General features: G+C 39.0%; 1 protein-coding gene across 6 annotated transcripts in view; it reads right to left on the minus strand.

Annotated features, from left to right (window-relative positions):
* Positions 1–21,592, minus strand: part of POC5 (POC5 centriolar protein) — a 30,968-nt gene extending 9,376 nt beyond the window's left edge. The window contains exons 1-10 of one of the 6 annotated variants that reach the window (XM_010847609.1): positions 21,485–21,591; positions 20,951–21,003; positions 17,445–17,540; positions 12,559–12,700; positions 10,037–10,120; positions 9,561–9,757; positions 7,848–8,024; positions 6,032–6,136; positions 4,211–4,390; positions 2,743–2,896 (exon numbers count right to left, since the gene is read on the minus strand). In XM_010847609.1, the coding sequence (XP_010845911.1) occupies positions 2,743–2,896; positions 4,211–4,390; positions 6,032–6,136; positions 7,848–8,024; positions 9,561–9,757; positions 10,037–10,120; positions 12,559–12,700; positions 17,445–17,528 (1,123 nt within the window). In that variant the 5' untranslated portion in view covers positions 17,529–17,540; positions 20,951–21,003; positions 21,485–21,591. Of the gene's footprint in view, positions 1–2,742; positions 2,897–4,210; positions 4,391–6,031; positions 6,137–7,847; positions 8,025–9,560; positions 9,758–10,036; positions 10,121–12,558; positions 12,701–17,444; positions 17,541–20,950; positions 21,135–21,484 lie in introns of all 6 variants that reach the window. The other 5 variants (XM_010847606.1, XM_010847605.1, XM_010847610.1 and 2 more) reach the window with 5 other exon arrangements.
* Positions 21,593–22,243: the final 651 nt, after the last annotated feature.

Raw genomic sequence — 22,243 nt, forward strand, 5'->3', positions numbered from 1 at the left:
AGGCAATTACCTAGAAACAAAGATTGTCTTGGTTTGATCTGAAATGTAAAACTTGAAGCTATTCTTGAACTAACATGGAAAAATAAAATGGCTATTGTTTCAAAAAAATGATAGAACTATATTGTTGACAAGATATGAATTAAGTTTATTTTCTACAAACTGTTATTGATGAAGACATGGATAATATGTTCATGTTTCTGAAAAGTAATCTGTACATGGCGGGAGGGAATAATAAATATTATTTCTAACCAAAAAATAAATAAATAAATAAAAATAAATAAAAATAAATAAAAAGACTGCTTTTGCTTTGAAAACACACATACACACTGAGTTTTAACATGTTTTTCATAAAGTGACTCTGATTGTCTACTTTTAGGTGGGCGGCAGACTTATCAGGTATGGAACCAGTATCGTAATTATTCTAACTGGACACATTTTTCAGCTAGAAAGTATTTTTATACTGTTCCTAAAACTACTTTAAAAATTGGTAGGTATCCTTTTAAAGGCCATTTGTATTGTCACAATTTGTCTACCTCACAGAAACTTCTCGGAGACGGCAATGGCACCCCACCCCAGTACTCTTGCCTGGAAAATCCCATGGACGGAGTAGCCTGGTAGGCTGCAGTCCATGGGTTGCTACGAGTCAGACACGACTGCGCGACTTCACTTTCACGTGTTGGAGAAGGCAATGGCAACCCACTCCAGTGTTCTTGCCTGGAGAATCCCAGGGACGGCGGAGCCTGGTGGGCTGCTGTCTATGGGGTCCCAGAGTCGGACACGAATGAAGCGACTCAGCAGCAGCAGCAGCAGCAGAAACTTCTATCTGAACTATAAGATTTATTAGGACACTGTACAATATGATGCACTGAGGATTATGGCTAGCAAATTATTGGAAGAAATTAAAAAAATTATAAAAAACAAGTATCTTCAGGGGACCAGGAATAATTTTCTTTTCTCTTGAGAATTTTAAAAATTCTATTTTAATAGCTGTTATTAAAATGCCACAAGACTTAATTATCACAGAGCAAGCCCAGCATTAGATTACAATGAGCTTTTGCCTTTGGTAGCTTCATCAATACTAGAGTGTACTGCTGATGTGTGTCTTACTATTCCTGCCATCTTTTTCTTCCATTGTTATAATAAACAAAGCACACGGCCACGCAAAACCTCTCAGATTCCAGAACCTGGCATTAGCTACAGATGACAATAGACTTAAAGGCAACAGGAGCAAAATAAGTCACATTGTATAACGATCAGAATACACATCAGAAATCCTACTATGCATATTTGCCCGTAGGAGACACTGCTGTATTTGAATTTAAAAATTTAAGATGGTAAATATATTGAGGTGGTAAAACACTGTATCCTAAGTCAATTCACAACCTTAAGTAGGTTATGTTAAATAGACTTCTTGTAATCGAATGTAGCAAGTTCTAATGATTCTAAGTTCTCACTGCACTTGTGAAACCCAGTACATGTTTTTATAAGTAGATAGTTAACTTCTTCAATTTAATATATTCAACTTGCTAACAATTAAAACTGAAAGCAGATTCTTCAATCACTGGACATGGTACATTTGTTTCCAGCATTACTACTCAATTAAAAGCCCACTTGTTGGAGAAATCCAGTACTCATTTGGGTATCAGCAAGATAAAGATTCAGTCTTGAGGGTCTATCTGAGCCTAAGTCTCTAACTTGCCAGGGGGCCACAGACCACGACTGCTTTAGAAAGAACACAACTTGCCTGAACTCACCACCATCCACAGCACACACATTTGAAATAAAAAATATTTGTTGGTGCTTTGAAATGAGGGCATAACAAGCACAGACAAGTTGTTCACAGGACTGAAATCATATTAACGATGTTACAAAATAAAACTGTGTCACTGATGAATAATCTGATTTTCAAGCAGGATTTAAAAATACTGCAAAAATGTTCACATATTTATATACATTAAGTTTATGAGGCCAACTTAAGACTGCAACAATTATATCATTACTAGCCTCTTACATGTTAAGTGTTTTTTGTCTTTTAAAGTGCTTGCAATTGTATTTCATTGCATTTTCACAAGAACCCACTATAAAGCAGGTAATGAAGATTTATATTATCTTCTTTGTTCATAGAAGAAATTTTAGTTTTCTAAAACCCAGTGAGCAAAATAGGCCCCATTGTAAATTGGTGGCAAAGCTGTTCTATGTCATGAGGATGATAAGAATCATTCAGATCTGAGCCAATACATGGACTTTTCTTGACACAGCGTTATTTTATTTGACTTCTACAGATAGGCCTATATTTGTATTTGTTGAAATGCGTTTTAGTTGAGGCCTCTCTTACACTGGAAGACAAGCAAAAACGGGGAACCATGAATAGACAAGAAATATTTAATCAACAAAACAGTTCAAGGCATTTGGCTACTTAGGAAAAAAACAGAAATTTTATACTTAAAGGCATTACCATTATAGTTAAAAGAGCTTTAAAATAATGTTATATATTCAAAGCATTATTACAGCACTGAGCCTAAATATTAACAGTTTACTGGATCAGATATAAGATACTGTAAGTAACCATGACAGAGAGAATTTTCATGGCAGATTTAAAACTGGATATAACATTATGATATTTAAAATAGTGTTTGGATAAGATACTGGATAAGAAAATTAGTGCTGCAGACCACACCAATCACTGAAATCTCCTCAAATCCTTTTTGAAAGTAGGCAGAGAATCTTAAATAAAACACTAACCTGTATCACCTCTGTTCTGAAATATCGTCATGGCCTCAAGATTTAACGCACACACACCCCTCATGAAAGCTTTCTTCATGGAATCTTCAAAGTGCTCTTTTTCATGCTGCATCCTTTGGATCTCAGCTTTTGCATTTTCCAAAGCTCCAGTTAACTAAAATCAGGAGAATTTTTAAAAAGAAGAAAAAAAACTGAGCTACAAGGAAGAATATCATTTATTGTTTTAAAAAAGAGACTTCTTATACTGTGAAGTTATTTTCGTATGAAATACTAAAATCACTTTAGCATACTTCTTCCACTGAGTCTCAAATTATTTTAAAAGATGCATTTTACCTCCAATGTCTCCATCAACACAACATTTTCATTCCTAACTATAAGGTCAAGGTTTAAACAAAGGGAATTTCATACTGGCTTCAATCAGGACTGGTGTATTCTAATTATACAAAAGGCTGTTATTTCTTACCATATACTTTTATGTTGGATAGTAAAATATCCTGCCAGCAACAGTACCTGATTTCTTTTCTTTTTTTTTAGCTAAGTGTTATCTACAGAATGTAAAGTGCAAAGTGGCATTAGGTACAACACCTACCCACAGACCAAATCTAAAGGGACTATGTTTTTTTGCATGTCATTGTCAATCACAGAATGTTATTTGCATAATAAAACTTTTAAGAATTTAGTATTATAATGATGAAAAAAATTTTCCTTTTAATATTTGATTTCAAGAGGCCTACTGCATTCTTCAATATGGTGCTTATTTTCATTTTGTGTCTCAAATGTTTTCACTTGGAAACAATGTTATATTATTGTTATAAGTCTAAATAACTTCAATTTATATATAACTGCTTTATCAAACTTATAAAAACACAGTTTATTTAAAATAACATAAGGATAAACTTTTTTTTTTTTAACTAACTTATTTAATTGGAGGCTAATTACTTTACAATTGGAGAAGTAAATGGCAACCCACTCCAGTATTCTTGCCTGGAGAATCCCATGGATGCAGGAGCCTAGCAGGCTACAGTCCATGAGGTTGCAAAGAGTCAGACACGACTAAACAACTTCACTTTCTACTTTACAATATTATGGCGGTTCCTGCCATACATTGACGTGGATCTGCCATGGGTGTAAACATTTTTGTTTTTAGTCTTCATTTTTAGCTAAATAAAGGCCAGAAGAAGCCTAATAAAGTACACTTTCTTAGAGAGGTAATGATCTGTGGGTGATTTACACTTCCAAGAGAAATGTACATACAAGAGATTTACACAGGTCTGGAGGTCAAAATTATAACTGGCTAAAAGAATAAAGCCTGTAAGTCTGACTCAGCGCTGCTCCTTCCCAACAGTCTATCTGAACCCACACCACAGTGAATGAAACTTGAGAAACAGGTTTCTTCACCATTGAGTGATGGCTACTCAACTTTTTAATTTTTACTTAAAAAGGAGAAAATAACACAAAAAATGTCTACCAGAGCAACTTTGGCTTCATAGTCATTGGAAATCTGGACACAGACTTCTTCAGCTCTGGCTTGACAAGCTCGTTCCACCACCTCTTTCCACTGCTTCTGTACTACGGCCCGCCAGCCTCTCCAGACTTTCTTCAGTAAAGTTCGCTGAAAATACTGGTCAGCTAGTTTACTTTCATAAACCTGAGTGAAAGTAATACACAAACCCAAAACACAGTGGACTGGTAAACACACTGGCAGCAGCAATACAGAACATAGCCTGTGGGGTAAGCGGGGTGCCTGCGTTACCACTTCACAGCGCGTACTCACGCTCTTCTCATGTGCAGACGGGACGGGCTTAGGGAGGTTAAGCGACACGCCCAGCCCACACAGGCAGAAAGTGCAGAGCCAGCCCTGCCTCATTCCAGAGTCTAAGCTCCTATCCATTACATCACGGCTTCATGCAACTCATCAAGGTAGGGGAGACACAAAACACCCGATGGAAGAAAATGAGTGACTTGCCCATGCTATCTTGGTTATGAATCTGATGACCTTCTGGCTGAGAACAGGACTAGGAGCTGGATGGCAGAAAGGGTGGCGGTGTGGCTCGAGACGGCCCTTTCTCTCCAGCTTGGCGGCCACCGTAAGCAGATGAGTTTACACACTCTGCCATCATATTTTACAGCAAACTTTTGCCATCATATTTTATAGCAAATTGATCCTAGCAGGAACACATGCTATTCTTCTATCAAAGAATTTAAAGTCTCCTGAAGAAGCATTTCCAATTTTCAATTTTCTTAAAAAAAATTTTTATTCAAAAAGTGATGGCAACTTAAACTCTTTCAACTAACATTTGAATATAATATATTATCATTATGTCACCCAATAAATAACCTTCCAAATAGGACTCAATTTTAAATAGCCCTTTTAAATATGGTTAATGTAGATTTAATCTACTGGGAAATAAAGGAAAGCACTAAGAAGCACTCTTAAAGGAGAAATCGTACTCCATGACAGTAACAGCCTTTTCCTTAAATATTACTCTCTTGGAACTAAATGCATAAAGATTACTCCATGACTCACATGATTATCATAAATAAAATACATCTATACATATGTATCTCCATCCCCTACATTCTTGAGTCTTTGTCTTCTTGTGGGATACATATATACTTTCATACTTTTCTACTTCTGATACAATCATCTACTATTTTCAATTTATATTTACACTGATATACTTAATTAAAATAAATTAATTAAAATTTAATAAATTAATTAAAATTTAACACATTCACGTAATTAAAACAAAACATACTCAAGTTTAAATTATACATAAACTCAGAACAATTTTAAAAAATCTTTATGGACATGGATTTTTAAAATTCTTATTGAGGCAAATTACACAACAAACATTTATGCAACTTTATAATGTATAAATATAGTACTGCCTCTTTAAAGATGATAATTCAGGCATTTTAGAAGTAGAAACAATATAGGAAGCTTATGATATGCTAAAGATGATAAATTCATGTAATTAAATCTGAGGTCGAATTAGTTAAAGGGGTTCCATAACCAGGACATATGTAATTTAGGTACACTCTGTATTTAACCTACCATGAGGCAGAAAATGTGTATCAACAAGTCAACAAAATATAAGGAAGTATTTTTTCCACAAACTGTACCAATATCAAGTTTAAAATAAGAGTAACATTAAATTAATTAATTTTGACTTATTAAAAAACAAGTCTTTCTCTGACTTGAACAAGAGTTCTAATACGTGATTCTAAATGCTTCTGAGTTCAGAAGTCTAATAAATATCAATCAGCTTTTGTTTTTCACACTTACATCCTGCCTTGATTTGACATGGTTGATTCGCCAGTGGAAGAATGTTCTCATCAACTCTATCCTTTCCTTTTGCTTGCCTATTGCATGAGACAAGCTAGAAATCACCTGTAAACAGCAACGAGTAAAATGACTTTTTCATATATCAAAAAATGCTAGAAAGAATACTTACGGATCATTACTGTATTCATCTAGGTAACCTCATTATCTTTAAAAAGACCAAAAAACTTCCCCATGTGAATACACTACTTATCAATGAATGAAGGGGAACAAAAGAGGAAAGAAATCTTCATTATGTGTATCCTAGTAATAATCAATAAAATGTTTATGTGTATGAAAATTAATATGATCACTGGCATTTAATTCAAGAAAAACCATCATACATTGGAGAGTTTTGCTACATATACAAAATGTTTTTATTCACTAGACTTGAGGGCAGAGACCAGTTTAAAAATATATTTCTAGTCCCTAAGTACCTTTAATAGCTTGGATTAGAAGTTCCTCAATAACTGTTTAATGATTTTCTGGATTCAACAAACTCATAAAAGTAAATAATTAATAGTTACATTTTGGTGTACTTTTTCGGCGATAGTATTCCTGTTCTCTTAAAAAAAAAAATCTATGAAGGCTTTTAAATCCTGAGATAATATTCTCTCTTATAAAGAACTGAACAACTGGGCCCATTAAAAGAGATTTAGTAAATTAGGCATATTTGCTGAGAGATATTTATTCTGGTTCTTTAAATAATTTCCAAAAGTGGAAAAGGGCAGGCATTCTAAGATACTAGTAGTATTCTATTAAGCTGTGTAGTGGCACATAGCTGTTCACTTTGTTTTCAAAAACTAGATATGCATGTATACTCTTTTTGTGTGATACACTTTGAAACAAAAAAATTTAATAAAATATTTTAAAACTGTCAAGGACAGGGTTTTGAGGGTAATATAGAAAATGACTGACATTAGTATCATTGTTTCAAAAAAGCAAGCAAGTTATGTAAAATGACTGATTCTACACTGCATCCTATGACACTCTCAAAAAATGTATTTAAAAAATAACCACAGTCTTATCTAGTTCACTAGAACAGTGAGGGCTGCATCTGCAGACAAGTAGCTGAACTGTCTGCTGTTCTCCAAAAGCCACCGTCCTCCTAGGGGAGCTGTAGGTTTGCTGCCCATCTGCTTTGTTCAAGGCGCTGTTGGGAAGCCCCAGATTAGCACAGACTTGAACCCTACTCAGTGTTCTTGCCTGGAGAATCCCAGGGACGGCGGAGCCTGGTGGGCTGCCATCTATGGGGTCGCACAGCGTCGGACACGACTGAAGCGACTTAGCAGCAGCAGCAGCAGCAGAACCCTACTCTCAAGTTCTTTAAGAGGCTAACAGAAAGCAAAACACACAGTGCTCTTGTGCTTATCAACATAATGAAGAAAGGACTTCATGAATGAATAAAGAAATATCACAGATGGAACGTGGGATATCTATACCCCTCTAAAAGGATGGTTTAAAATGTGGGTAATGCTGGATCCCTGACATTCTCTTTAGGGCAGTTAGGAAGAAAAGATGGGGAAGAAAAAAATAGTGTTCCCACACTCAATATAGCACTCTTTGAGCACACTGAATGTGGTGGCCAAGATAAAATGACATGATCCTAGCACATTTAATATGAAGAATAAATCTTATTTTTATGTATCTACTTTTCTACTAGTTTCTGAAGTGATCTTCCCTTTGTATCTTGTACAATCTAAACACTCAGTTCCTGGCATTTATTACCTAACAAGACATTTACTGACTCTCACTTAAAAAGCAGTATGAGAAAGAAGACCTCATCTTTTCTCCCAATGGAGACCTCATAGGTTTTCTGCAGCTCCTTCAAGCTGTTGATCTGGCTGTACAGTTGTTTTAAATCTGCTGCATGTTTCTCTCTCTCTTTTTTCATTTCCATTCGGTGCCAGTCAATAAAATTCAGTCTCCATTTACTTAGTTCAGATATGATGTTTGTCTGAAAAATAAATATGCTGACAATTAAGTAGTTTGCTCCTTAATGCTCCTCATAAAATGACACTGAAATTAGGAAAAAAGTTAAAAAACTCAAAACAAGCATTCAACATAAGAGCTATTAAAAAAAATCCACTAATGAAAACGTGTGCATGTTCAACAAGCCACAGCTCTTCTTAGTTCACACACCATACTAAGTACATACTTTTTTCTCCCATTTTAAGTTACTTTTATGAAATCTTGGATGGCATCACTGACTCAATGGACATGAGTTTGGGTAAACTCCGGGAGTTGGTGATGGACAGGGAGGCCTGGCGTGCTGCGGCCCATGGGGTCGCAAAGAGTCGGACACGACTGAGTGACTGAACTCAACTGTCATTAAAATTTTTTAGGTCTCATTCATTAATAACTAGGACAAATAAAGTCAAGGACTTAAATATCCATATTTAGGTGAATGAGAGAAAAAGGAAATGCAGGACCATGGCTGAGGTCAAGCCACTGGACTGGGATGGTATTTAGACAGAGATGAACAGTGGAGACCATCAGAGTTGATGTTTTCTTCCTGCAAATCATTCATCACAATGGGCACCTTACAATGAATTGCTAAGACTGATCGCTTTTTACCCTACTGACTGGCATAAGTAAAAAGACCAAATAATCATGTTATCAAAAAACAGTAGGGATAACAGTAGGGTTAACTGAACATGTGACAGTCTTGAAATGGTTGGTGGTGTACTACCTCAGTGGACTTACACCATGATTAGAAGCATGAAACCTGTTCCATGGAGAAAAATTATACCAAAATTTTACTTCTAGAATTTAAGGTTTCAAATATTGGAGAAAATATAGATGCCACAAAACTCTGATGATCATAATTTCTCCGTGTATGTGAATACTCAGTTTAGTTTTCTCAAACTATGTTTCAGAAAAAACTGTCATTTTCTCCACTATATTTTAAGCTGCAGAAAAACTGCCATTTCTGGAATACTTTGTTTTACTTAGGGATCACTAACATCACCAAAATAAAAATAAGTTCTTATCAATTTATCAGTTATACCTTGTGGTTGCTGTAAGTGGCTATAAAATGAATACATGTTGCTAAGATTGGGTCTTGTGCTTCATATAAAACGAGACCATTCCATTAGTCATAGGTATGATGTGGGAAAGGTTCAACAAGTGTCTCTCTGTCACACACAGGCTGAGCCATTCAAAATACTGGAGAAGTTCAGGGGAATATGCAGAGCTGTTCCAGCAACTATTTAAAACTGTGCTATTCCAAGTATGGCTTCTGAACTGTCACCCAGGAGCTTGTTAGGCAGTGCTCCATCTTGAACCAGGACTGACTAAGAAGTTGCAGTTTATCAGAATCCCCAGGTGACTCATATGGACAGTAACGACTGAGAAGCACAGATTTACAACACTGGACTGACCTTTGGCAGCTACAGTTTGTTTTGTTTTGAACTTTTTAATTCAAAGAAATGAAGAATAAACAGTGGTCTCGAGCAAAACTGCTACATTACATATTAAACAACTGTAATACCTTAAGACCTGAACTCCAGAGATCAAGCACATTTTCCATCTTTTGAAGGTTTTCATCAGAAATAAGAAAATCGGTCACAATTATTTCATGGGCATCGACAGGACTGGAATTAGACCCTGGTGAGGAAGAGTCAACTAAAAGATTTGAGCTGAAAAAATCCATGACCGGGTGAGGCGGCTTCCTTGGGGATGCTGCTGCTGGTGAAGAAAAGGAAAGTTGGAGTAATCTAATCTGCGTTCTAATCCAGCAGTTTTAAGAAAAAACGCCACACATTATAATGCATTAAATCTGTCTTAAGTGTACTGTGCATCTTATATAATTATTTTTAAAAGTACTGCTTAACAAATTATCCATAGTAGCATTTAAAAATCCTTGCAGTAAGCAATTTATTTATTATTCCCCTCACTACCTGGATAATATTCACCAAAGCACAAAATGTTGTATATTAACAAAAACAAGCTAAGGAAAAGTCATACCATCTGTCTTTGAATGACTTGAAGTATTTAAATCACATCCTTTTCCAACTTCCATCCTTGTTTCTCTCACTGCAGGGCTATGTCCTGATGAAAAGAAAGAGGTTTTTCTTTTAATTAAACCTAATCAGTCTTATATAAAATACCTAATCACACATACCTAATAGAAGAAGGTAGCTGTGCGTAAGTAAGATTTTAGAACAAGGAAAATACAGTAGGCTAGGGACAGGAACACTAAGACAAAGAATAAGAAGGAAGGAAAAACTGTGAGACTTAAAAAAGTCTTATTGCATCATTAATAAGTTTAATTCACCCAACAAATATGGATGAAAAAGAATTCAGTTTACTAGTGGCATTCAGTTCATACTGATACAGTGTAAGTGTCATGTCCTACAACACTGGACATTTCTAGGGTCTGCTGCTTTTCACTAGCTCTACTAAAACCTAAGTGACACTGGTTCCCTCCAAATAGGGACTTCTTCACTTCTACCTCAGAAACCTTTAGTCAATACATGGCAAAAAGGAAACTGGAAAAGAACCTCACAAGGATGGCTTTGTCAGACGCTTAGATACTTTGCCAGCTTCAACACAACCTTCTTTACACCAAGCAATGGCAATACCAAGAGTAAAGAGAATGGGGTGATAAATTTACAAAGTTCACTCTAACTAAGTCTATGTATGAATAAGATTGTCTAAATTCACTGAATTTATGCATTTTGATCTCAAATACTTTTTGGAAAGGGCAGAGCAAATACAAATACTATCATTGTTGTTGCTCAGTCACTCAGTCCTGTCCAACTCTTTGCAACCTCATGGACTGCAGCACACCAGGCTTCCCTGTCCTTCACCATCTCCCAGAGCTTGCTGAAACTCATGTTCATTGAGTCAGTGATGCCATCCAACCATCTCATCCTCTGTCATCCCCTTTCCTCCTGCCTTCAATCTTTCTCAGCATCAGGGTCTTTTCTAATGAGTCGGCTCTTCACATCAGGTGGCCAAAGTACTGGAGCTTCAGTTTTGGCATCAGTCCTTCTAATGAATATTCAGGATTGATTTCTTTTAGGATTGACTGGTTTGGTCTCCTTGGAAGTCCAAGGGACTCTCAAGAGTCTTCTCCAACACCACAGTAAAAAGCATCAATTCTTTGGCGTTCAGCTTTCTTTACAGTCCAACTCTTACATCCATCATGACTACTGGAAAAACCATAGCTTTGACTATATTGTAGATGCTAGAAAAGACCAGCATTCTTAGGTCCCAAAGACTCTGCGTATGTGCATGTGGACTCAGTTATGTCTGACTCTTTGCAAGCCCATGGACTGCAGCCTGCAAGGGTCCTCTGTCCGTGGGATTTTTCAAGCAAGAATATGGGAGTGGGTTGTCATTCCCACCTCCAGGGAATTTCCCGACCCAGGGATTGAACTCATGTCTCCTGCATGGGCAGGTGAATTCTTTTGCCACTGAGCCACCTGGAAAGCCCCAAGTGATTGCTGTAGCAGAGTATTTGGGTTTGGGTTTGCTCAGTAGAAAATGCACGTAATTAAAACATGGTCAAGATCACTCATAGAGAATGAATAAATCCAGGGGTCATATCTCTTGAAGATCAACAAAATTTGGGCAGAAACTGTTCAGTGCTAGTATGTTTCAGTGTTAGAAGAAATACACGTTTTGAGGTTCTGGTCCTGTTTGTTGATCTTGTGCTGTAGGATGAGAAGCAATGAGACTCCACGACTACGGAGGGAGAGGAATGGCAGACAGCAGGGCTGTGGCCCCCGAGGCGCCCGAGAGCCTGTGGCTGAGCTGGCTGTGCTGTGCGCTTGGAGGAGGGTCTTTGGGGTTTACCTACTGCTAATAACTGATCATTATCAGGGCCAATTCAGGAGGGTAGTCTGTGCCCCTTGAAAAACACTCATTTTGAGTGAGCTGTTTGGGATCTTGTATTGAATAAGGAACAGACAGTAAAAGGAGCTTCATCCTCCTTTCTCCACCTTTCACTCACTCATCTATCAACACACATCCTGGTTTGTATTAGTTCTCAGTTCTTTCAGTAACACAGTTCCCAAGTGGGTTCGTCCTCGTGGTGACAATCCAGACAGTCCTCCAGGCCCAGATAAATGCTGCTGACAAAGTCCGATCACGTGGTCATGAACTTAAGGGGTTCTGCGGGCTATCTATGGACTATCTCCAGTTTGGGGGCTTGGGCATTTCATTTCCAGTGTTTCTCGGCATAAAACCATTGTATTGAAAGAGATGCAACACCCTACACTAAGAGACATGTAATTGCTACAGTGTTTGCTTTAATTTTATGATTTTTCATAAGACAGTCAAACGAAGTTCAAATAAAAATTCAACTGTCATGTAAGAGCCAAGAAAAACATATTAAAATGTAAACTCTCCCCCAGATGACAGACATATACTGTTGATTGAGAAGAAGCACTACAGAAGTATTTTCACTATCATAAATCAACAGAATTAAAAAGCTCAGTAAACATCTTAAATTAAGGGACATCTTGAAAAATATACATAACCTGAATTTTGAAGAATATCATCAATTATAGCAGGAATTTTAATATCTGGCACTGCTTCTCCCTTTGAATGAGATGGCTGTGAAACACCTGCTTCAATATTTGGAGTCACTATAGCGTAACGAAGCAGTTCTTCATACTCTTCCTATGAAAAGCCAACAACAAAAAAAATGCATTATACCCCTGTCACAATGGACATTCTGGTAAAGGAATGGTCACAAAGATGTTTTCTACTCCAGTTTCCAAAACAGTATGCCCAAAACAACAGAAAGAAATGTGTACTTGGGATTTATGTTTTTCATTCATCATTTACTTACTCTCTTGTAGTAAGTGAAATTTCTTAAAAACAAGCAAGAAATTCAACAAATAGACCTACCCCAATTTCTTCTGGTGATAATGCTTTAGCACCCATATGCTTTCAGCATGTCAATTTAAAGCGGTGACACAAAGATTACTGGGGCATTTTCCTGAAGCCTATCAGCAGCTACAACACACAAGAACCTTCTCTCAACTGGCAACTGCTTGCAGGGGAGAAAAAGACCCAGTCATGCCTGTTTGGAATTTAGTTCCATGATGCTGTTCCCAAAGACTCTACAGTGGGAGGGTCTAGGGATGAAAAGTAGTTTTGGCTCTTATCGCCTCCTGCCCCACCCAATTCTACAACCACCCTGAGTCTCTTTTCATATATAAGCATGGAAAGAGTCTAAGAGAAATACTGGTAGAGAAAGAATAATAAGGTGAAAAAGAGAACACGAATGCCAACCTGTTCAGTTCTACCTGCTGGCAACATCATGGCACATGAGAAAAGAGGATTAAAAAATGGCAGGTCACCAAGGGTAGGCACTACAGGAATATTCCTCAAGGTTAAAGCAAAAAGGAATTTCCTGATACAGATAGATAGATAATTGTTTAGCCAAGTAAAAAAAAAATTCTCTCAGTACTGGAACTTAGTCTCTGTTCAAAAGGGGCTGGTCACTGAGGCCACATATATTCCTATTAAGGACTTCTAAGAGTCTTTTTTTAAAATTAATTTCTTTATTTTGGCTGAGTTGGGTCTTAGTTGTGGCATGCAGGATTTTTAGTTGCACATGCAACTAGCTGAAGTCCCTCTAAGGGTCTTATGGCACGGACCTAGAGAACGTCTTTGCGTTAGGAATTGGGGGAAGGTTTAAAAGCTATGAAGTGTCTTACTCTATTATTTAATATTAATTTTTCTCCATAAAAAGTTCAGATACAGAAAATTCCATTATCATCATTAGTCATAAGTGTCTTATTATTTGATTCACCATCAGGATGAAGAGTTAAGTGATGCTCCAAATTACCTCCTTGAAATGTCACAGTAACTACGTGCTGAATTGAATTAACAGAGATTGTCTACATCAAAGAAAGAGCCCCACCTTTAATAAGAACATTAGGATACAGTATGGGTGTTTGAAAATTAGTAACCCGTATTGTTTCCCTATGGGTTTCTGTGAGTAAGAATACTTAACTAAACACACCCAAGTATTTTGCTATCTTTAACTTTTTAGAATCTACTTCCTCTGGAGGCAGTAACAACTAGCCAGCCACATCAGCTCTGCTCAGTTAGCTTATTACCACAGGAATAAACTGTGCCTCAAGGAATGGAGGGGAAGGGCCAGTCAATGACTTTAACTTGAGGCTTCCCTAGTTTGACCTCAGAAAAGGGAGAAAGATCCAAACACATATTTCTAAGTTCCCACAACAATCAGTATGAGTTAAAGGGGATGTAAACACGTATACATTAATAATGTTTAATATACATATATATTTTAACTGCCTTTAAGGGAAAAAATGGAAAAATTAGTCATTTAAACAATTATTTACATTTCATATATGCAGACACAGGCCAAATGGGTTATTTTTTAGTTTAGGATAAATATAAATAATATCATCTTCCTTTTTCATACCTTTTAAAAAAATTGGAGTATAATTTATTTTTATGAATTTATTTATTTTTAATTGAAGGTTAATTGCTTTACAGTATTGTGTTGGTTTCTGCCAAACATCAACAGGAATGAGCCACAGGTATACCCATGTCCCCTCCCTCGTATACCTCCTTCCCACCTCCCTCCCCATCCCACCTCTCGAGGTTGTTACAGAGCCCCAGCCTGAGCTCCTGAGTCATACAGCAAACTCCCATTTGGCTATCTGCTTTACATGTGGTAATGTATATTTCCATGTTACTCTTTCATACAACCCACCCTCTCCTTCCCTCCCTGCCCCAACCCCGTGTCTCTAAGTCTGCTCTCTACGTCTGTGTCTAAGATTGGAGTACAACTGCTTTACAATGCTGTGTTAGTTTCCGCTGTACAGAAACGTGGATCAGCCATAGGTATACATACATCCCTTCCCTCTGGAGCCTCCCTCCCACCCACCCCTCTGTTCCACACCTCTAGGTCATCACAGAGCACTGAGCTGAGCTTAATAATCTCTCCTTAACTGTCAAAGATAACCTGCCTTAAGGTAAAAAAGAACCCTAATGACCAAAAATTGTAATTCTGCCTCCCCCCTCAATTGCTGGACTGATGTGACCCTATAATAGAGCTAAACCCATGCCTACCAAGTGTGGTCAGGGCAACTGGCTGACACTTCAAAGTTGTGATTAGAGGAAATGATACGTCAATAAGTACTACGGATGCTGCCCATCCTTCAGCATTTATCATCATTGGTCTTATGAAGCATTCACATGTTGGAAACAGTAATGAAAATGCCCTTACGGAGAATACTGATTTATGAGGGGCTTTTGTACTAAGTGTCTGGTGTTAAATATTTACTATATATGTCAAAGTATATAGTTACTTTATGTTATTTTAAACATTATTTTTGGCATTTATATTTTTAAATGTTTCCAGTAATGGAATATGGGAAGGCTTTCAATTGTTGTCAAGGACCAGTAGAGTCATAAGTTGAGGGTTACTAAAAACAGAATCTCAGTTAGGGTAGCATTCTAAGCACAGGTAACCAATAACACAAAATGATTTCTGGCATGTCTAGAAGATTCTTCCCCCTCCATCTCTTAAAATTCTACTCTAGAGATTTCTTTTGACATAAAGCTTTGTTTCTTGACAAAAATGACAACACGAGATCTTACAAGGTGTTCACATTATAAGGTCTTATAAGGGTTCTGGACCCAACAATTACAAAGTGTGATTTGTAAGCAATTCTCCGACACCACTTGGGTGTCTCAATTCTGACACTTTCCAGCAGAGGCGGCATCAGATTCCACAGGTTGAGGGTTAGTCCCATGACTGCCCTCCCTGCCCCACACTTCAGATGCCAGTCCAAGGCCAGATTATCATCTGTGCTTCAGACCAACCAGCTATGGACCAGAGTGGGTTTGACTCATTTGCTAGAGGGTTCACAGAACACAGAGAAACATAATACTAGACCGCCAGTTTATTATAAAAGGCTGTACTCCAGGAACAGCCAGAGGGAAAGGATATATAGGGCAAGGTACGAGGAAGGGGTGTGGCGCTTCCATGCCCTCTCCTGACAGGCCAGTCACTCCGCACCTCCACGCGTTCTCCAATGGGAAGTTCCCCAAACCCAGTCCTTTTGGGTTTTTATGGGTCTTTATTAATAGGCACAACTGATTAAATCACTGACCACTGGCGACTGATTCAACTTCCAGGCCCTCTCCCCTCCCTCACGGTGGGGGAGTGTGTGTGATGGCAATTTCCAACCAGCTAATCATGTGGTTGGCCTTCTCCTGGCAACCAGTCTTCATCCTTGGCTGAAGTCCAAAAGTCATGTCATCAACGTAACCAAAAATACCTTCATTTCCTCACTAGTTAGGAAATTCCAATATTTTTAGGAGCTCTGTGCCAGAAATGTGAGGATGACCAAATATTTTTATTATAAATCACAGTATCACTGGTATGCCTAAGTTAAACCGTTCTCTTTTGAAGAAGTTGGAATACAGAAAAGATGAAGGATGCAGTAAAGCACTGTCACCTAAAAAGAAAGCACGAAATGGGGGAGATACCATTCAAAGGGAAGGCAAGGATGAAACATCTATGTCATAATTTCAGACCACTTTTACCCTAGTAAAAACTCACGGATACTTTTCCAATAGCTTCCCAATTCCTCAACCTGTAATTTCAATTAAAGGAACACATTTGTTTCATAAAATATTTCCCTAAAGCTTCTGTCATCTTCCACGGTGTCAAACGCCACTTATTCTACTTAGGCATAAACATACCATCCAGCTTTTCCCCTCTTAAGAGGGAGAAAACCCAAGATAGACCATGTCAGTATTCTCCCATTTAAAATCTACTCTAGAAATCTTAATCCATATTTTTGATGGTAAAACGTTTAGAATTAACAGGAATTTAAAACATTTCGTATGAAAGCCACACCTTGCATAGTCGGTGTACCTGTCACTGCCCAGGTCCTGGGCACCAGCGGGTGCTCGATGGTGCGGCAACAGGGGCCAGAACCAAGAGTGGAACACTGGGGAGTCTAGGGCCCCAGAACTCTGGACAGTTTCCACATCAGGCTGATTTGCATTAAAGTGAAAGCAACACTCATGAGACAGAGCTACAAAGAGAAAATTTCAACCAAAAAAGTGTTTCTTCAGATTTTCAGCTTCTCCTCTCATTTTATTTTTTGGAGCTTTGGTACAGAGAATGCTAAAAGAGTTCATGATTATTTTCTGAAAGGTTAATTAAAACAATGCAAGGTATTTTTCCAAGTGTGTAAAATAATTCCCAACATTTGATATCATTATAATTTTACACACATTATAAACATATTATAGTTATGAATGTAAAGGCATGAATGAATGAGAAATGTATTCTTAGGTTTTCCTCATACTGTCATGTATTTGAAATAAGAAAGTCATAGTAAATTTAGACATGTCTTCCTACCTGAAGATCTGAGGAGACAGAACTGCCTCGGTCGGAGTCTTTTTGCAAAACCGGAGGTGAGCATATCTCCCCGTCTGATGACATTCTGTATAAATACTATAAAACAGTAAAAGCTAACTTTAGTTTATTTTTTTGCAATATTTAAACTAAAATAAAATGCTTTCTAAATATGAGTGTATGTGTGTGTGTATTGTGTGTAATTACATCCTATCCTGGAAACAATAATCATTCAACATGTTAAAATCATTCAACATACTGAACACCCACAGACAAAAATCACTGGGTAAGAAAAAAATACTCAGCTCCCAAGTAGGGAGCTTATGATGTGGTCAAGGAGATGAGGTAAACACATGAAAAGACTAAAGGAAAATGGAAGCTCCTCAGAAACAGCCACAGCGGGGGGTGTGGATCATCATAGAGTGTGACTGATGTTGAACAACACATGAGCACCTACATGCTGTGTCTTCTCCTATGAGACACTGAACCCAGAGGGAATGAACGATTTGTGTAAATTCTCTGCTTGGGGAACTGACCTTTTGGGAATACTCTTTTAAGAAAAGCAAGATTATACAGAACAACAAATTCTAATACCATGCAAAGAAACACTGTTTAAGATCTTAACCAAAAAATAAGTAATGATATAAGTACTATTAGTGACAAGTACATAAATTATTTAAAAGGCAAATAATGACTATTCAAAATGATCTGAATATCAGTTATATGTAAGACTTGGGGAGAAAGGTAAGATGAAGAAGTCCTTGTCCTCAAGGACTTTGCAATCTACAAGAAGGGCTAGACATGCATATACTGCTGCTGCTGCTAAGTCGCGTCAGTCATGTCCGACTCTGTGTGACCCCATAGACAGCAGCCCAACAGGCTCCTCTGTCCTTGGGAGTCCCCAGGTAAGAACACTGGAGTGGGCTGCCATTTCCTTCTCCAATGCATGAAAGTGAAAAGTGAAAGTGAAGTCGCTCAGTCATGTCCGACTCTTAGTGACCCCATGGACTGCAGCCTACCAGGCTCCTCTGTCCATGGGATTTTCCAGGCAAGAGTACTGGAGTGGGGTGCCACTGCCTTCTCTGCTTTGAGCAGCAGTATGATTTTAAGGATGTTATAAATTTAATTACTTTTGAAAAAAGTGCTGTTAAATACTAAAACAACAGAAGCACAAAGTAGAAAGGTTGGAGTAGCCTGTTTCATGGGGTAGGACAGTGAGGGTGTGAAGAAATGGGAAGAGCCGACTGGGGTGTTGAGACCTGAAAGACAGATAAAAGATTAAAGGATATGTGCGGCAACAGTGCAGCATAGGCAAAGACAAAGAGATGTAGACATATATGCCAGGAACTTCAAGTATTTTGTGAGGCTGGAGCAAAGGGCACAGATCAGGGTTTGGCTAAGGATGAAACAGGCAAGGTGAGGAGCTGCCAGATCATGGAAGATCACAATTACATCATGTTAAAAAGTTTCGCCTTTTTTCTAGGAGAAGTTATTAAACTCTTAATTAAACAAGTGATAACATGATCAGGCTTGTCTTTTAGAAAGATCACTCTGGCAGCTTTCAGGATGGATTTGAGAGGGGGGATACTAAAGAGAGAGCAACTGAGAGCCAACTGCAGTAGTCCAAGACATATATGTTCCTTCTGGTAGTAATGCGAGGAGATAAACGGCGTCAGAGGTATGACTCTAAGTTGCGTCGTGGCAGTGGAAATTCGAGACTGTGATCAATAATCGGTTAAGGGGTTAAAGGGAAGAATTGCTGGTCTGGCCCAGATTTCTGGCTGGCAACGATGGATGGTAGTGATACTCTCCAAGGCAAGGAATACAGGAAGATGAGTAGGCTGGGGGAAGGGTAATGTGGTCTCATTATCAGACTTACTGGGGTGAGGTGACTCTAAGGCACTGAAGTGAGGCTGCACATATGCAGTATCTGGCCATGCCAGTTCTTTGACGCACAACTCCAAGTACTGCCACTCACAATGGCTACAAGGTGAAAGGTGCTTCATGGAGTTAAGCAAAGTGGGAGCCTTACACTGGAGGTAAAGGTTTGGAAATTCATTTTGAGGAATCAGCATAATGGGAACTGCTGATAAAAGGGAGATGTTAAGATCACCTAGGAAAAGAAGTGTGAGTTCTTATTCTGAGGTCCCTAGACCCAAACCATGTGCAGTATTTTTTAGCGCATGCATATTTTTTTCTAGAAAGAGGCTCCTCATCTTCCAATATGTGTCCGGAGGGTACTAAAGCCTTAGTAAAGTTAAGGACCACTACTGTAGCTGGGATGGGCTTCCCTTGCGGTTCACTAGGTAAAGAATCCACCTGAAATGCAGAAGACACTGGTTCAATCGCTGGGTCGGGAAGATGCCTGGAGAAGGAAATGGCAACCCACTCCAGTATTCTTGTCTGGAAAATTCCATGGACAGAGGAGCCTGGCAGGCTACAGTCCATGGGGTCGCAAGAGTGGGACATGACTTAGTGATTACACCACCACCACTGTAACAAGAGCAAAGTTAAAATCAGAACTGCTAATATTTAAAGGATAAGTGAAGAGGAACCGAAAATGATGGAAAAGGAAGTCAGAACAATAGAACATTGAGAACAGCATTACAAAAACTTCCAGGAGGGAATGGTCAGAGACAGATGCCAAAGGAAGATGAGAATCTGGCAGAATCCCTTGAGTTTGGTAATCAGAAGTCGCTGGGGCATTTGCCTGAACAATTTCAGTGGAAAGTAGAACAAGTCTTAATCAAGTAGGCTGAAAATTACCAGATGAAGAAATTCAAGGAGACTTGAAAATTACCAGATGAAGAAATTCAAGGAGAAAGGGCAGATCCAGGTAGAAGTGCAGTATTAGAATGGAAATACAGATTGAGGCTAGACTATGGAAAGGAAATATTAACTGTATTCAATGAGCATTACTGTGTAGACACAAGATAAGTAAACTAAATCTCAGCATGACTGACTTTAGTTAAGCCAATTAGGGAGGATAAAATAAGCACATGCATCTGCAGCAAGGAAGGCTGCTTTAAGGGACTCAAATCCACCACTGTGGTAACTTTGTCCTTTCTATTTCCATTCACGTCTTCCTTTAGGATGTGTCTGAAGACTGGTAATAAGGGGGCTGGGATTGGGGGTACACAAATAAGCTGAAAATCATGGTCACATCTCAAAAAGAGCTTCTTTATATATATATATATATATATATATATATATCCTGCAGATGCAAAACAGTATACTTTTAGAAAATATGCTATAAATCTTCCATCTGTCCTGCTTTGATGACATCAAAAGTATGACAATTTATCTAAAACCCTACAACAGTAGTATTTCCTTATTGTTTCTAGTTCTGAGACAAAGGAGAAAATCAAACTTGCTTTGATGGAAAGCAGATGGACATCAGACAATCAAATTTTCAGAATTCTCTAACCCAAGAGCTCAGAAATCACGAGATAAAAAGTTCTGAGCATTTGTCTAAGGCCAAAGAAGTCAAATTAGATCTTGGTAATTACCTGGCTGTTACTGGAAGCGGGGTCCAGGAATTCAAGTTAATCCCCAGGAGGCACTGGAAGAGTGAATTAACGTGCAAGCTGGCAGCTGAGTGAGGTTCCTGCGGCCTTGACCGGTCCTAAATGCAGGCAAGGGGGTGCGCCAGCCCCTCCCCACGCCACGGACTACAGGCAGAGGAAAAGGCAGCTGAGAGCAAGCACAGGGCTACAAGTTCTCTTACCGCTGTGTCACATCAAATTGTTACTTAAATACAATGAAGTGTCACACACGGTCATTTTACCCCATACGTCTTAAATGACCCGAACCTGCAGCTGCAATACCGTTATTACACTTCAGGCAACTTTCCTTCCTGCCCTCTCTTCCCTGACGCGGAGGAGGGGAAATCTCTCGATCTTGCCGTCCCGCAGCAGCTCAAGGGCCCTACTTTTCGGAAGACGCCCCCAACCCCGTCGTGTCCGATCCCCAGGGGCTGCAACCCCGGCCGAGGCTATTTAAATCCCACTCCAGAGCCTCCGCCAGGGGCGCCGCTTACCCACCTCCGAGGCTCTCTGCAAACCCCAACTCCACGCTCCGTGTCTTCTCCCCTCGTCGCCGCTGCAACAACAGCGAGTCCAACAGCTTCCCCAGCAGCAACCTGACAGTTTCAAACTGCAAAGAGGAAGTAAAGACGGCCCTGGGCATTGGCCGCGAGCTTCAGCAACCTGCCGTCTGATTGGTCCGGGCGTCGGGGGCGGGGCTCCGGACCGGGGGAGGGTGAAGCCGGAGTGAAGTTGCTTCCGGAGAGAAGCAGCCTGGCTATGGCTGGTTCGGAGAGGGCGCAGTTTTAGGTAGCTCCGCCCCGCGGTCAGAAGCCCGAAATCAGTGCGGTTCTGGCCTGCGGGTTACCGGGCAACCCTGAGAACCGATTTGGTTAGACTGCCAAGCAGGACTGAAGTCAGCTAGAGTGGAATACTGTTGTCTTTTCGAAAATGCCCGTAGTCTATGCGTGTGGTCCTCAGGCATATGAATTGTCTCCTTCCTCCGGTGCACCACGACAGAATCACTACCCCCGCCACCTGCTGATTACTTCAATCTTGGGCAAGACTGAATTTTTAACAAAGACCAACAGTGATTCACCTAGAGCCAGACATCCTGGAACGTAAAGTCAAGTGGGCCTTAGAAAGCATCACTACAAAAAAAAAAAAAAAAAGAAAGCATCACTACGAACAAAGCTATTGGAGGTGATGGAATTCCAGTTGAGCTATTTCAAATCCTGAAAGATGATGCTGTGAAAATGCTGCGCTCAATATGCCAGC

Source organism: Bison bison, unplaced genomic scaffold (assembly GCF_000754665.1).
Source record: "Bison bison bison isolate TAMUID 2011002044 unplaced genomic scaffold, Bison_UMD1.0 scf7180017864252, whole genome shotgun sequence".
NCBI lineage: Eukaryota > Metazoa > Chordata > Mammalia > Artiodactyla > Bovidae > Bison > Bison bison.